Below are 13,696 nucleotides of genomic sequence, written 5' to 3'. Positions count from 1 at the left end.
GAAATATAAACGGATTGAGTGCCAAATAGGAGGAACAAAGTTCGAACAGGTGGACGGTTTCAAGTACTTAGGATGCATATTCTCACAGGATGGCAACATAGTGAAAGAACTGGAAGCGAGGTGTAGCAAGGCTAATGCAGGGAGCGCTCAGCTACGATCTACTCTCTTCTGCAAGAAGGAAGTCAGTACCAAGACTAAGTTATCTGTGCACCGTTCAATCTTTCGACCAACTTTGTTGTATGGGAGCGAAAGCTGGGTGGATTCAGGTTACCTTATCAATAAGGTTGAGGTTACGGATATGAAAGTAGCTAGGATGATTGCAGGTACTAGTAGATGGGAACAATGGCAGGAGGGTGTCCACAATGAGGAAATCAAAGAAAAACTGGGAATGAACTCTATAGATGTAGCAGTCAGGGCGAACAGGCTTAGATGGTGGGGTCATGTTACACGCATGGGAGAAGCAAGGTTACCCAAGAGACTCAGGGGTTCAGCAGTAGAGGGTAGGAGGAGTCGGGGCAGACCAAGGAGAAGGTACCTGGATTCGGTTAAGAATGATTTTGAAGTAATAGGTTTAACATCAGAAGAGGCACCAATGTTAGCACTGAATAGAGGATCATGGAGGAATTTTATAAGGGGGGCTATGCTCCAGACTGAACGCTGAAAGGCATAATCAGTCTTAAATGATGATGATGATGAGGTACCTGAGTAACTCGAGGATGGGGGTTATAGTGTGTCTGCTGACAACTAGAGAAACTACCCACACATGCCCCTAATGATTCAATCATCACCATGAACCAATTGCAAAGGACCCCCCCCCAAAACAAAAAAAAACAAAAAAAAAAAAATCCCTCTCCTGCCTATTACCCATTATAACCATGGACTGTAACAAACTAACCACATTCTTTGCCAGGACTTCAACTGTCTACAACAATATTCAGAAATGATCATCATACTTAGGATCTCTCTCATAAAATAAAGTGCTACTACAAAATATCCTGATCCATCCCTATTCCACAACTACTCTCAGTCCTTTACCCCACAGTTCATATCCTTTTGAGGACTCTGAAGCAGTCCTGTCACAGGTACATTCTATTGTATCACAGGCTAGGCCATCTGTGAAAGCAGACATGTCATACAAGATATAATAGCTCTGTTTCTTAAGGTTTGCACAATCATTTATGTGACCATGACCATAACTAGCTGTGCCCTTGAATAAATGCCCACCACCAAACTGCGGTCAAGAGCACTTGACCCGCCAGTGGCACAGCATGCTCGACTTCAGTGGGTTGTTCACAATCTGTGGCACCTGCATGCTACCTAATAATGTTAGGTACTCTGAATCGCATAGATGGGAATTGCCCTTACAACAGGTCCTTTGGTCCTGCATTCTTCCTGGCCTCATACTCCACTAGCCCCTGCCCCACTCATCTCCACTCTGGCACCATACCACCCACTTCACCTCATCAATTTACACTCACACTTTACTCTCCACTGCCTCATCCTCTCTATCCACTCTTCCACCTTATTGTATGCCACATGAAACTCTCCCAGCCTGCAACAGGGCGAGCTCGACAGTGCCTAAGTTCCATCCCTTTCCTTTTCAGCCTCTCCCTCCCAGCCATCAGTCATCCCTCCCTCCACCTCCTTTCTCTTCTCACCCATCCCACCCAATGCAACCCCTCACCTCAGTTGAGCTCCAAAGCTGAGTCATCATAGCTGTGTGTGTGGTTTTTTGTGGTAGTTACCTCTGAATGGTCACTTAAAAAAATCAGCACTATTTTCTGTCTTGGTTATGTGTCTATCAAACACTCAACACTTCAGCTATATGATGAGTCATTACCAATATTTTTACAGTATTTGTATTTCACACAGGACCTCCATGCAAAATGTTAAATGGTACGTACCTAATGGGAAAACATTCATTTACATGTAAGAGCTGTAATAAATACGAAATGAAGGCTTATATATCAGTGAAATCACAACAGCTATAGCTAATCAATTTCTTATGAATGTCAGTCATAACACAGACATTGGTTACAATCCTAATACAAATCAACACTCATTAAATAAATTCTGATCACATATTCTATGTATGAGCTGTAGAGATAAGGGAAGGGCTAGTTAGTAACTCCAAGCAAGAATACAAAAGACAAGCAGTAACAGGCATAGCTACTGAGATCATGGATCGGAATACAGATGAAGTTTTGTATTGAGGATGATCTGTCAGAACAAAGTGGATGCTTAATAACCTATCCAAGGAAATTCTCTTCAGTATTCACTCTGTGGCTTTAGCCACTATAGAACAGATCATCGATACTTATCTAGAGAAGACTAAACATCTCACTGCAACTAACATTCATAATAACCGTGAGCTTTGCACATAATGTGCTTCTAATGAGCAGTTAATTACCATGAAACACACAAGTTTTTATTTTATTCCACTCTGTGGTAGTCATACTGACCTGGTGTTTTAAACCTAGAGTATATTTAACAAAATTGTAAGTCAGTCTGTTTCTTTCTTCTTCCTCTTCTTTATCCTTCTTGTCTTTCTTCTCCTGGCGCTTCCTTTCTTCTCGTTCAGAAGCTGTCATTCTCTGAAGTTTCACGTGCCCTGAAAATTAAAAACAACAAAATAACTATCATCAAGAAACAAAAGACTTCTTATGGCTATTACATTCCCATATGCCTTGTTAATTACAGAAATCTGCAATACTGCTGTATACATCATCTACAATACTTGGCATTTTACTCTTGTAACATATATTTACTTCCAAATTTTCTGCATACTGAAAAATCATCTCTTTTTTTAGACCACAAATAAAGTTTAGTGGGCATTACTAAATATTGCCAGCCAGGTTATAAATCTTTTACAGGAAATTACAGAGTCCACATGGTAATCAACTCTTAAACATCACATTAAAGTTTCAATTAAGAACTAAAATAACAAAGTTCATATGTCAATGGGACTACAGAGATAAGGCAATGTATACATATGAGATTTTGTTACTCTATTAGCACCGAGAAAGGGTATCATCTGAAAGCTTGGCGACAGTTTCACTCTTGTTTTACAGTTTACATGCTTGTCAACTCTTCAACTATGTGATGAGTTGTTACTTTCACACCTTCAATTATTTATATTCCACCCAGTCAGTGAGAACAAGTTTTGAATTGTTTTGAAAAGTGTGTGCAAAGTTTCCTGGAAGTCATCATGTGCTCTTGTTCTCAAATACTGGACGAATATAGTCTGGATAATTTCCACATCGTAAGTTATGCTGCCTCAGGACATGCGTAGTCGCTAATACACTACTGGTCATTAAAACTGCTACACCACGAAGATGACATGCTACAGACGCGAAATTTAACTGACAGGAAGAAGATGCTGTGACATGCAAATGATTAGCTTTACAGAGCATTCACACAAGGTTGGCGCCGGTGGCAACATCTACAACGTGCTGACATGAGGAAAGTTTCCAACCGATTTCTCATACACAAACAGCAGTTGACTGGCGTTGCCTGGTGAAAGGTTGTTGTGATGCCTCGTGAAAGGAGCAGAAATGTGTACCATCACATTTCCGACTTTGATAAAGGTCGGATTGTAGCCTATCGCGATTGCGGTTTACCGTGACATTGCTGCTCGCGTTGGTCGAGATCCAATGACTGTTAGCAGAATATGGAATTGATGGGTTCAGGAGGGTAATACAGAATGCCGTGCTCGGCCCAAATGGCCTCGTATCGCTAGCAGTCAAGATGACAGGCATCTTGTCCACATGGCTGTAACGGATCGTGCAGTCACGTCTCGATCCCTGAGTCAACAGATGGGGACCAACAACCATCTGAACGAACAGTTTGATGACGTTTGCAGCAGCATGGACTATCAGCTTGGAGACCATGGCTGCGGTTACCCTTGATGCTGCATCACAGACAGGAGCGCTTGCGATGGTGTACTCAACGACGAACCTGGGTGCACGAATGGCAAAACGTCATTTTTTTCAGATGAATCCAGTTTCTGTTTACAGTATCATGATGGTCGTATCCAGGTTTGGCAACATCATGGTCAACACACATTGGAAGCATGTATTCGTCATCGCCATACTGGCGTATCACCCGGCATGATGGTATGGGGTGCCATTGGTTATACGTCTCGGTCACTTCTTGTTCGCACTGACGGTACTTTGAACAGTGGACGTTACATTTCAGATGTGTTACAACCCGTGGCTCTACCCTTCATTCGATCCCTGTGAAACCCTACATTTCAGCAGGTTAATGCACCACCGCATGTTGCAGGCCCTGTACAGCCCTTTCTGGATACAGAAAATGTTCGACTGCAGCCCTGGCCAGCACATTCTCCAGATCTCTCACCAACTGAAAACGTCTGGTCAATGGTGGCCGAGCAACTGGCTAGTAACAATACGCCAGTCACTACTCTTGATTAACTTTGGTATCGTGTTGAAGCTGCACGGGCAGCTGTACCTGTACACATCATCAAAGCTCTGTTTGACTCAATGCCCAGGTGTATCAAGGCTGTTATTATGGCCAGAGATGGTTGGTCTGGGTACTGATTTCTCAGGATCTATGCACCCAAATTGCGTGAAAATGTAATCACATGTCAGTTCTAGTATAATATATTTGTCCAATTAATACCCATTTATCATCTGCATTTCTTCTTGGTGCAGCAATTTTAATGGCCGGTAGTGTAGTTGTATTACTGTGTTCAATTTTTAATGTAATATTATAACTCTCACTGAAGAGATTATGACAGCATTTAAAATTTTTCAATTTGGTCAATGCTTACACAAAATCAAATTTTGTTGGCCCTGGAAGCCTTTAGACAGGCAAAACCTGCAACTGGAATCAGTAATTGTTTCAGATGCTTAGTAATACAAATTATTCTGCTTGGTTAGGGTTCATTTTATACATGGTTTTTAATGGTAAATTTTGTGTTCAAACTCATAAAACCTTAAGAGATGGCCATTATTGTTAACATCACCACTACTACTTGTGGTAAAAAGCCCCACACAATAAAACACAATATGCATCAGGCAAGAGTGTAACACTATGCCTGCACCATCATGTTCAAGTGATGAAAATGAAACAATGACGTACTATAACGTTAATATATGCAAAATAAAAGTTGCTTACCTAATGCTTCATGCCATACACTTGTAAATACAACAGGCTTGATGCAAGCCTGTAACACAATTAAGGCTCGAGCAAAGTCTCTAGCATTTACACATGCACTAACAGCTGTTATCCATGGCTTCCGTAAAAGTGGCCAGTTGGGATGCATAAAAGACGATTGAATACTTGACTCCAGCTGCAATACAGTCTGTCTTAGTGTGCTTACAAGAAGAGCTCTTGTACCTGTAACACAGAAAATTTCTCCATTTACTGAATTGTTTTCTGTTATCATAACATAATATGAAATAGCATAGGCTATGAGACAGCAGAGCTGTAAGTAGCTAGAAAGTAAGAATCAATACATCAATGGAATATTTTGACACTGTTTCAAGTATGCTCCCTCCCTCCGTTGCATTGTGCTCATACTGATGTTCAGAAAAGAGCAAATTCACAACCAATGGGAACACGCACAAATTCCATCAGAAAAAATATAAATAAATCTAGATACATTGCCAACTACAATTTATGCAAACAGGTCTGTAGAAAAATAATTTAATAGCCATTCATATTATAAAGAGTTCAATGTAAGTTGCAGAAATGGCATCCATGTCAAATGCATTGGTTACCTTTGGTTAACTAATTATGTCACACTTATACTCAAATTACTGTGGACTGTCCTTTACATACACTAGTATAAGCTGCAAACTTTTGCCATTTTCAGCTCGATTCAAATGATGTATACCGTATTTACTCAAATCTAAGCCGCACTCGAATCTAAGCCGCACCTGAAAAATGAGACTTGAAATCGAGGAAAAAAATTTTCCCGAATCTAAGCCGCACCTGAAATCTGAGACTCGAAATTCAAGGGGAGAGAAAGGTTTTAGGCCGCATCTCCAAATCGAAACAAAGTTGGTACATTTTAATATGAGACACAATTTAGGTCGAATGAATGACGATACAGCTACAGTAGTTTGGTTCGAGTCGTAAGCTTAGCAGTTAAGCTTTACCAGGTACCCATTGCTATGCGTCAGGCGCTCCGTCCGTATTTATATGGGTACCCTTCCTTTTTCATGTGCTTCGTCTGGTTTGAATTGATTGCTTATTTTTCTTTGATCTCGTAAGTGCCGTTCTCTTTGTTATAGGTGTTAACGTCACTCTAAGCTGAAAATGCATTACTGTACTGTGTCATGCATTGTTTGTTGCATTCTGATAATGAGTGTTTACGGCCTGTCGCCGCTCGCGGCAAGGCTTGCTTTTGTGCGCACTACTGCCGCTTACAATGGGGGGGCAAAAAAGTGGAATTGTTTCGTTAGCAAAACAATGGCAAGAGACTGCTATTTGTTGTTACTTACACTGCTGGTTTCTTTGATAATGATCAGCAAGACCACTGCGTATGATAGAAGATGTTCTGAACGAGAGTTTAGCGAAAATTTTTCTCCGTTTGAAAATCTTTTCAGACGCCTCTTTAGTACATTACATTCTGCACAGAAATTAGAGTCATCTTAGATTTAAAAATCTAGTCAATTGCCGTGTTTCATTTCTGACTGTATCACTATTAGGCATAAGAATAATACGAATATAAACATGACATGATATGTATATTCTTCCACATTTGCTGTTATCTCACTCTAGTTTCATAGTTTATTAGGCAGACAGGATTTAAACGAGATAGCAGCAAACACGAAAGAATACATGGCAAAATGTTTATATTCGTATTATTCTTATGGTGAAGAGAATACTGCATGTGATTCAAAATTCATAAAAGTTCCTATTAGCAACCATCTCTTCTCACAGGTAGGAAAAAATTCAGAATGTAGAGTTGGTCATCTTGACAAAAACCCCAAACAGTCTTGCCAGTCGGATTTTTGTAGTACATTGAAATACTGCTACATTCGAAGATGAACAATGTGGAATTTGTATTTCCTTAGTTGGATAATGTATGAACATGCAGTGGTCGAAACTCGGGGCAGAGAAAAAAGCTCGTCTTCCACCCTTTTTTTTTTTTTTTTTTAATTTATTTACTGACACAGAGGTTTTGGCTCCAGTATTTATCTTTGTGCCTGCAAAGCAAGCCTGTGTAGCGCTTACATATATTCGACGGCAGAAGTTAGTTGTGGCGGCACCTGCCAACATTTTGCAGAACTTCCGCTTACTTTGCACTTGATTCTAAGCTGCAGGCGGTTTTTTGGATTACAAAAACCGGAAAAAAGTGCGGCTTAGATTTGAGTAAATACAGTATCTTTGATAGACATCCTGTATCTGTCCAATAGTGACAAGCAGGCTCTTTCACATTTTCAATGTCTACATGTTAATGTGGGGAGAAAGAGAAAAAGAACTCATTTTCGTTTTGACAGCTAGTGCTAGTGAGCAAATTAAGAGGAATAAAAATGGGACTGGTATTTCCAACTTTCATTTCATTATGAAAATGTCAAGTCTTGGGCACTATCGATGCTAAACTCGGTGTACTGTTAATTCTTTTCATAGGATTTACACATTCACAAAGCAAAAATATGATTATGAACATCTTAAGAGCACAATAATATTACAATACCAACATCAAAAGGTTGTCATATATCAAGGGACTAATAAACAGAAGCAACTGCAACAGAAACAGATGTGAGAATGTCTCCTGGGATTATGGTCACTATTACAAACTAAACCAGGAACCCCCACCCAACTCCAATTTCTTTAAAGAATCCAACTCCCAAGCATAAATCAGCTTTAAAAATGAGTTAACGTGTTAAATATTTGACATTAAGCATGTAAAACCTTTATGCTTGAAGATGCAAAACCCTAACTGTGTTGGTTTCATTAGTTTTGGAGTTAAAAAGAAAGTCAAAACCAAAACTGGTACTGTACAGTGGTATATGTGAACAGCCTGCAAAAAATATTAAATTAAAACAAGCTTACGACATGAACAATGAACATTTAGTGACAAACAGCTTTTCTTTCATTATTTTTTGGGACTGTGTTTGAAGGAAGTTTAGGAAAGTTATGAAATTATGTTTAAAGTTTGAAAAAGTCACTATGTGCTCTCATTAACAAGCACTGGATGACTATAGTCTTGGTGATTTGCACTCGGTGTCAAGAAAAGCTAGTATTTCATGCATTTCAATGTTTGTGATACCATATCTTCTGAACTGTGTGTCATACAAGAATATAATTTTGCAGTTATATGCAGTGGCACATATGGATACTGTCAGCAAATTGTTTGTGATTAGAGTTAATAATGCACATTGTGTCACTGTAAAATTAAAACAGTGAGCAGGCATTTCCCCACTTTCTCTACTGCATGACCTCACAAAAAGCAACTACGTGGCATTTCAGAAAGTTAGATTGGCCCACTTGTAGCTCACCTTATGAATCGCTCACAACACACAGCACGAGCAGACCTATTTCGAGTGCTCTATATTTGTATCAATATCTTAGGATAATGACATAGTGTTATCAACATGTATATGATAATGACATAATGTCATCAACATGAATACTCCCCGCTTAATATAAATTTGTATAATGTTTTCTTTTTTACTGTAAAATTAACAATATATAAAATTCCAAATGTGTGCTATTGTACTACACTAACATTCATATGATTTATACATACATTGTTATGAGAATATAACCATCTTTATACCATAATTGAACTCTTGGGTTGGGAACAGGGGTTGGTGGGGTGTTTATTTTCCACAATGATTTTTAACAGTGCACACTGAATACAAATATGAGTGGCTAATAGCACAAATGCAAGAATAACATATGGACAGATTCTTTGCAAATCTCTGCACACCGTTCTACATTACTACAGGGGAAACTGATTCTTAATCATCCTGTACAGCAGCTGGATCATTTTTTTGGGAAAGGTGATTTCCTCCACCATGAGAGCTGCTCCCTTTCATTTTAGACAGACAGACTATGGGTAGGTGTCAATATGTTTGATGGAATAGGACTCATGATATTCAAATCTAGAACAATAATCTGTTGTAATATATTGCTTTACTTGGGTTGAAATATCTTAAGTTTTGTTAACCCCTTGGGAGCCAATTTAACCCTTTAGGCCTCTTCAGATGTTGGGAGAACTGAGGCTGGATTGATGCATTTGATACCTCCAAACTGCGAAAATATTCCTGTCATTGGTAGTGGAGACAATGAAATCGACAAAGTCAAATACATACTGATAGCATTTTACACTTGATGCAGGCTCTTCAGTGTGGTACACAGCTGATAGCTCCACCAGTTGTTCTTTTTTAAAAAAAATAGCTCATTTAATAACTGCAAATAAATACTCACTTAACAAACAGAAAATTACACCTTTGTCTACTCACAAGACAAAATTCGACAGGAAATGATGGGGGGGGGGGCACAGTCTGTCTGTAAATTGAAAAGCAAGCAGCACTCATGGTGGGGGAAACTGTCTTTCCCAGAAGAATGCTATGACTTAAGAATTAACTTCCCTCTAGCATTGCAGAAAAGTGTGCAGAGATTTATGAAGATTCCGTCCACATGCATTTTTTGCACTAGTATTACTAACAACTCATGTCTGTATTCCCTCCAGTGTTAACACAGTTGTGGAAAATGAAAACCCTAGGGATATCTGCACATTGTGTCACTGGTGATTCATAAGGTGAGCATACGGATCAGTATAACTTTGAGAAACATCCTGTAGTTACTTTTTGTGATGTAGTGTCGTAGAAAAAATGGGGAATTTCCAACTTGCTCTTCGTTTTACAGACCTATGGAGGAGAGAAATGAATGACCAGTCTGGCAACACATCATCCTTGACGATTCTAACCTCTACCCCTATCTAACCAAACTGTTACACCTCCAGAACGCAATTTACCCTTTAATACGATTCTACTGCATTTAAGTTTGGCACAGACATTTACTCTTCATTCTTAACCTGTGTTAGTTAACAATTTACATTAATTTTATATAATTAAAACACTACTTTTAATAATGTATGGCTTTTTCATTTCCTGCAACATGGAAGGTATTAGTCCTAGAGAAAAAAATGAATAGGACCTTTACCAGAGGAAATTTTATATAATTTAATTTTACACTGGGAAACATTTACTCTACAGATAGTCAAGAAAAGTGTTAAAAAGTTGCCTTTAAATGCCCCAACCCCCCCACCCACCCCACTACCACATCCATGCTCAGACCCCACCAGTCAGGATTTCTATTATGTTATTCATTATATTCCCCCTACCACTACACAAAAATTTGTGACTACATGAATTTTTTCACCTAATTTTTTTTTCCTTCGTCGACTGGACTTGAGACCACTCACTGAATATCAGAAATGTTTAGTTGCTGACAGGCACACACAAAAGAAAATAAAAACTTGCTAGTTTTTGGAATTAATCTTTATTTGAGATGGAGTACAAACGCATGCACGCGCACACACACTTCCGTTGATCAAGTGTTCAGTGCCTTAAGCACAACACTATATCATTTCATAACTAAAACTAAAGGTGGCAGGTGTAAAATACAGGGAGCGAAAGGCTATTTACAATTTATACAGAAACCAGATGGCAGTTATAAGAGTCGAGGGGCATGAAAGGGAAGCAGTGGTTGGGAAGGGAGTGAGATAGGGTTGTAGCCTCTCCCCGATGTTATTCAATCTGTATATTAAGCAAGCAGTAAAGGAAACAAAAGAAAAATTTGGAGTAGGTATTAAAATCCATGGAGAAGAAATAAAAACTTTGAGGTTCGCCGATGACATTGTAATTCTGTTAGAGACAGCAAAGGACTTGGAAGAGCAGTTGAACGGAATGGACAGTGTCTTGAAAGGAGGATATAAGATGAACATCAACAAAAGCAAACGAGGATAATGGAATGTAGTCGAATTAAGTCGGGTGATGCTGAAGGAATTAGATTAGGAAATGAGACACTTAAAGTAGTAAATGAGTTTTGCTATTTGGGGAGCAAAATAACTGATGATGGTCGAAGTAGAGAGGATATAAAATGTAGACTGGCAATGGCAAGGAAAGCCTTTCTGAAGAAGAGAAATTTGTTAACATTGAGTATAGATTTAAGTGTCAGGAAGTCGTTTCTGAAAGTATTTGTATGGAGTGTAGACATGTATGGAAGTGAAACAAGGACTGTAAACAGTTTGGACCAAAAGAGAATAGAAGCTTTTGAAATGTGGTGCTACAGAAGAATGCTGAAGATTAGATGGGTAGATCACATAACTAATGATGAAGTATTGAATAGAATTGGGGAGAAGAGGAGTATGTGGCACAACTTGACAAAAAGAAGGGACCGGTTAGTAGGACATGTTCTGAGGCATCAAGGGATCACAAATTTAGCATTGGAGGGCAGCATGGAGGGTAAAAATCATAGAGGGAGACCAAGAGATGAATACACTAAGCAGATTCAGAAGGATGTGGGTTGCAGTAAGTACTGGGAGATGAAGAAGCTTGCACAGGATAGGGTAGCATGGAGAGCTGCATCAAACCAGTCTCAGGACTGAAGACCACAACAACAACAACTAGAGCGGGACCAATGAGCACACAGACAACCAGTATTCCATATTATCATTCCTTCATTTTATTCTGGTTCCCAAAATTATCTGTTTGTTCCTATCCTACTTTGTCTTTCTTTTAATCCAATTTCATTCATTTTTACATTTTGTTGATATCTTTCCTCTTTATTTTTTCTTTTGCATGATGATCTGTTTTCTGGGTTTAATTCTTATTTGTTTTGCCTTTTTTGCATGTTTGATGTTGATGCCTCTTTTACATATTTCTCCTTCCAATTGTATCCCATACATACCTCTTGTCTTTCTTTGCTTCAAGTTTACTTCTTTGGATCCCCCAATCTAATATCACATGCTAACACCATTGTTCATAAGGTAAACATGGCCTCTCACCTGCCACTACGCAAAGTCTTTCGTGTCTATTAAGTTTTTTAAAAATTCTAGGAAAGAATTAACCACTGAAATATATATTTCTGGTTAACAACACCTCACAGTTTTCTATTACGAAAGTTCAGTTCTTTCAGTCACTTGCTCACACCCAGCTCATCTACTGAAATATTTCATCAGTCAACTTTTGTAATAATCAGTTTTTCTCACTAAGCAACTTCTTGTAACTTAATGCATAAGACTGAAAACTAGTACTTCACACTGCTATCCTTGATCTGCCTGGCATCATGGCAAAAATGTTTAACCAAATGCCAGTTTTTCCACATATTATTCTGCTACAACCATACATAATGCAACACTGGCAAGGTTCTTATCTGCTCAATAGGACACAATTAAATGCTTCAGTTAAAGCAGCCAACTGTTATTTGTTCTTCGACTGCCCCCTACCTCCCACCCAATAACCTTCCTAAAACTTCGGCAAAAAGGAGTGTTATCACCTTATGATATGATGTGATGAGTACAGTCTGATCTAGTAAAGACAGGATTAAAAGAGTTTCCAGAAAACCATGTAATACTGCGATGACAAAGGGCACTGCAGATACAACGCAGTGAACAACTTCAGCAAATGAAATAATTTAAGTTACACTTAAAGCTTCAGTTTACTTAGACTCTCAGGAAACACTACTGATTAATGGTCACATACAGAATTGAGACATAATAAGAGACTTCGAAATAACAGGTGTAAAAGTACAAAATGCAGATTTCAGACAACAGATGTCGCACCAATGCAGTTTGTGCTATAAACATTTGACACTGTGCCATTTTGTTGTGCCATCAACAAGTGTCAGACGTGCACAAGTGATAAATTGAAAAAGTATGAGCATAGTGTTGTGTTGTCTTGTTCAATACGTCGAAATTTATACAGAACACAGAGCATTATTAATATTTTGTTTTCACTTGAAGAAAACTGTTGCTGTATCATATCGATTACTTTGAGAATTTTATGGTGAACATGCTCCATCACAAGATGTGTGAAAGATGACTTCAGCATTTCAAAAATGGTGACTTCGATGTTGCAGACAAGGAACATAAGATGTGGAACTGGAAGCACTGTTGAATGTAGATGATTCACAAACACAAAAACAACTTGCCAACCAATTGGGTGTTAGTCAACAAGATGTTTCCAATCAGCTGTGAGTGATGGGAAAGATTCAAAAGACTGGTAGATGGGTAGCACTTGAGTTGAACAACAGGCAAACGGAAAAGCACAAAACACATATGACATTTTGCTCGCGTGGTCTATTATGAGCTGTCAAAACCTTGGGAAACAGTTAATACTACACATTACCAACAACAATCGACTGATATGCAACTGTTCGCTGCTCGAAGAAAGGCCACAATACTGAAACAGGCAACACAAAGTCATTTCTCTTCATGACAATGCTACTTCACATATGATAAAACCAGTTCGCACCAAGTTGGAAGCACTTAGCTGCTAAGTTCTACCCCATGCAGCTTACTCACCACACTTCACTCCTTCTGATTACCACTTGTTTGCATTGACAGGTCTCGCACTTGCTGAGCAGAACTTTGGTTTGTACGAAGATGTGAAAAAATGTGTCAATGAACGGTTCACAGCAAAAGGGGAAAATTTTTACTGGCATGAAATTCATGAACTGCCCCAAATATGGGGAAAATGTATAACAAACA

General features: G+C 38.8%; 1 protein-coding gene across 1 annotated transcript in view; it reads right to left on the bottom strand.

Annotated features, from left to right (window-relative positions):
* The window catches only part of LOC124716404 (nucleosome-remodeling factor subunit NURF301), a 274,017-nt gene that overhangs the window by 188,701 nt on the left and 71,620 nt on the right, over positions 1 to 13,696 (bottom strand). Inside the window, exons 10-11 of the mRNA XM_047243171.1 lie at positions 5,140 to 5,361; positions 2,463 to 2,611 (exon numbers count right to left, since the gene is read on the bottom strand). Of these exons, the coding sequence (XP_047099127.1) occupies positions 2,463 to 2,611; positions 5,140 to 5,361 (371 nt within the window). The remainder of the gene's footprint in view (positions 1 to 2,462; positions 2,612 to 5,139; positions 5,362 to 13,696) is intronic.

The sequence above is a fragment of the Schistocerca piceifrons genome, chromosome 1 (genome assembly GCF_021461385.2).
Source record: "Schistocerca piceifrons isolate TAMUIC-IGC-003096 chromosome 1, iqSchPice1.1, whole genome shotgun sequence".
Lineage (NCBI taxonomy): Eukaryota > Metazoa > Arthropoda > Insecta > Orthoptera > Acrididae > Schistocerca > Schistocerca piceifrons.
Note: the sequence above shows the minus strand (reverse complement) of the source record. Positions and strands in the feature narration are given on the sequence as shown.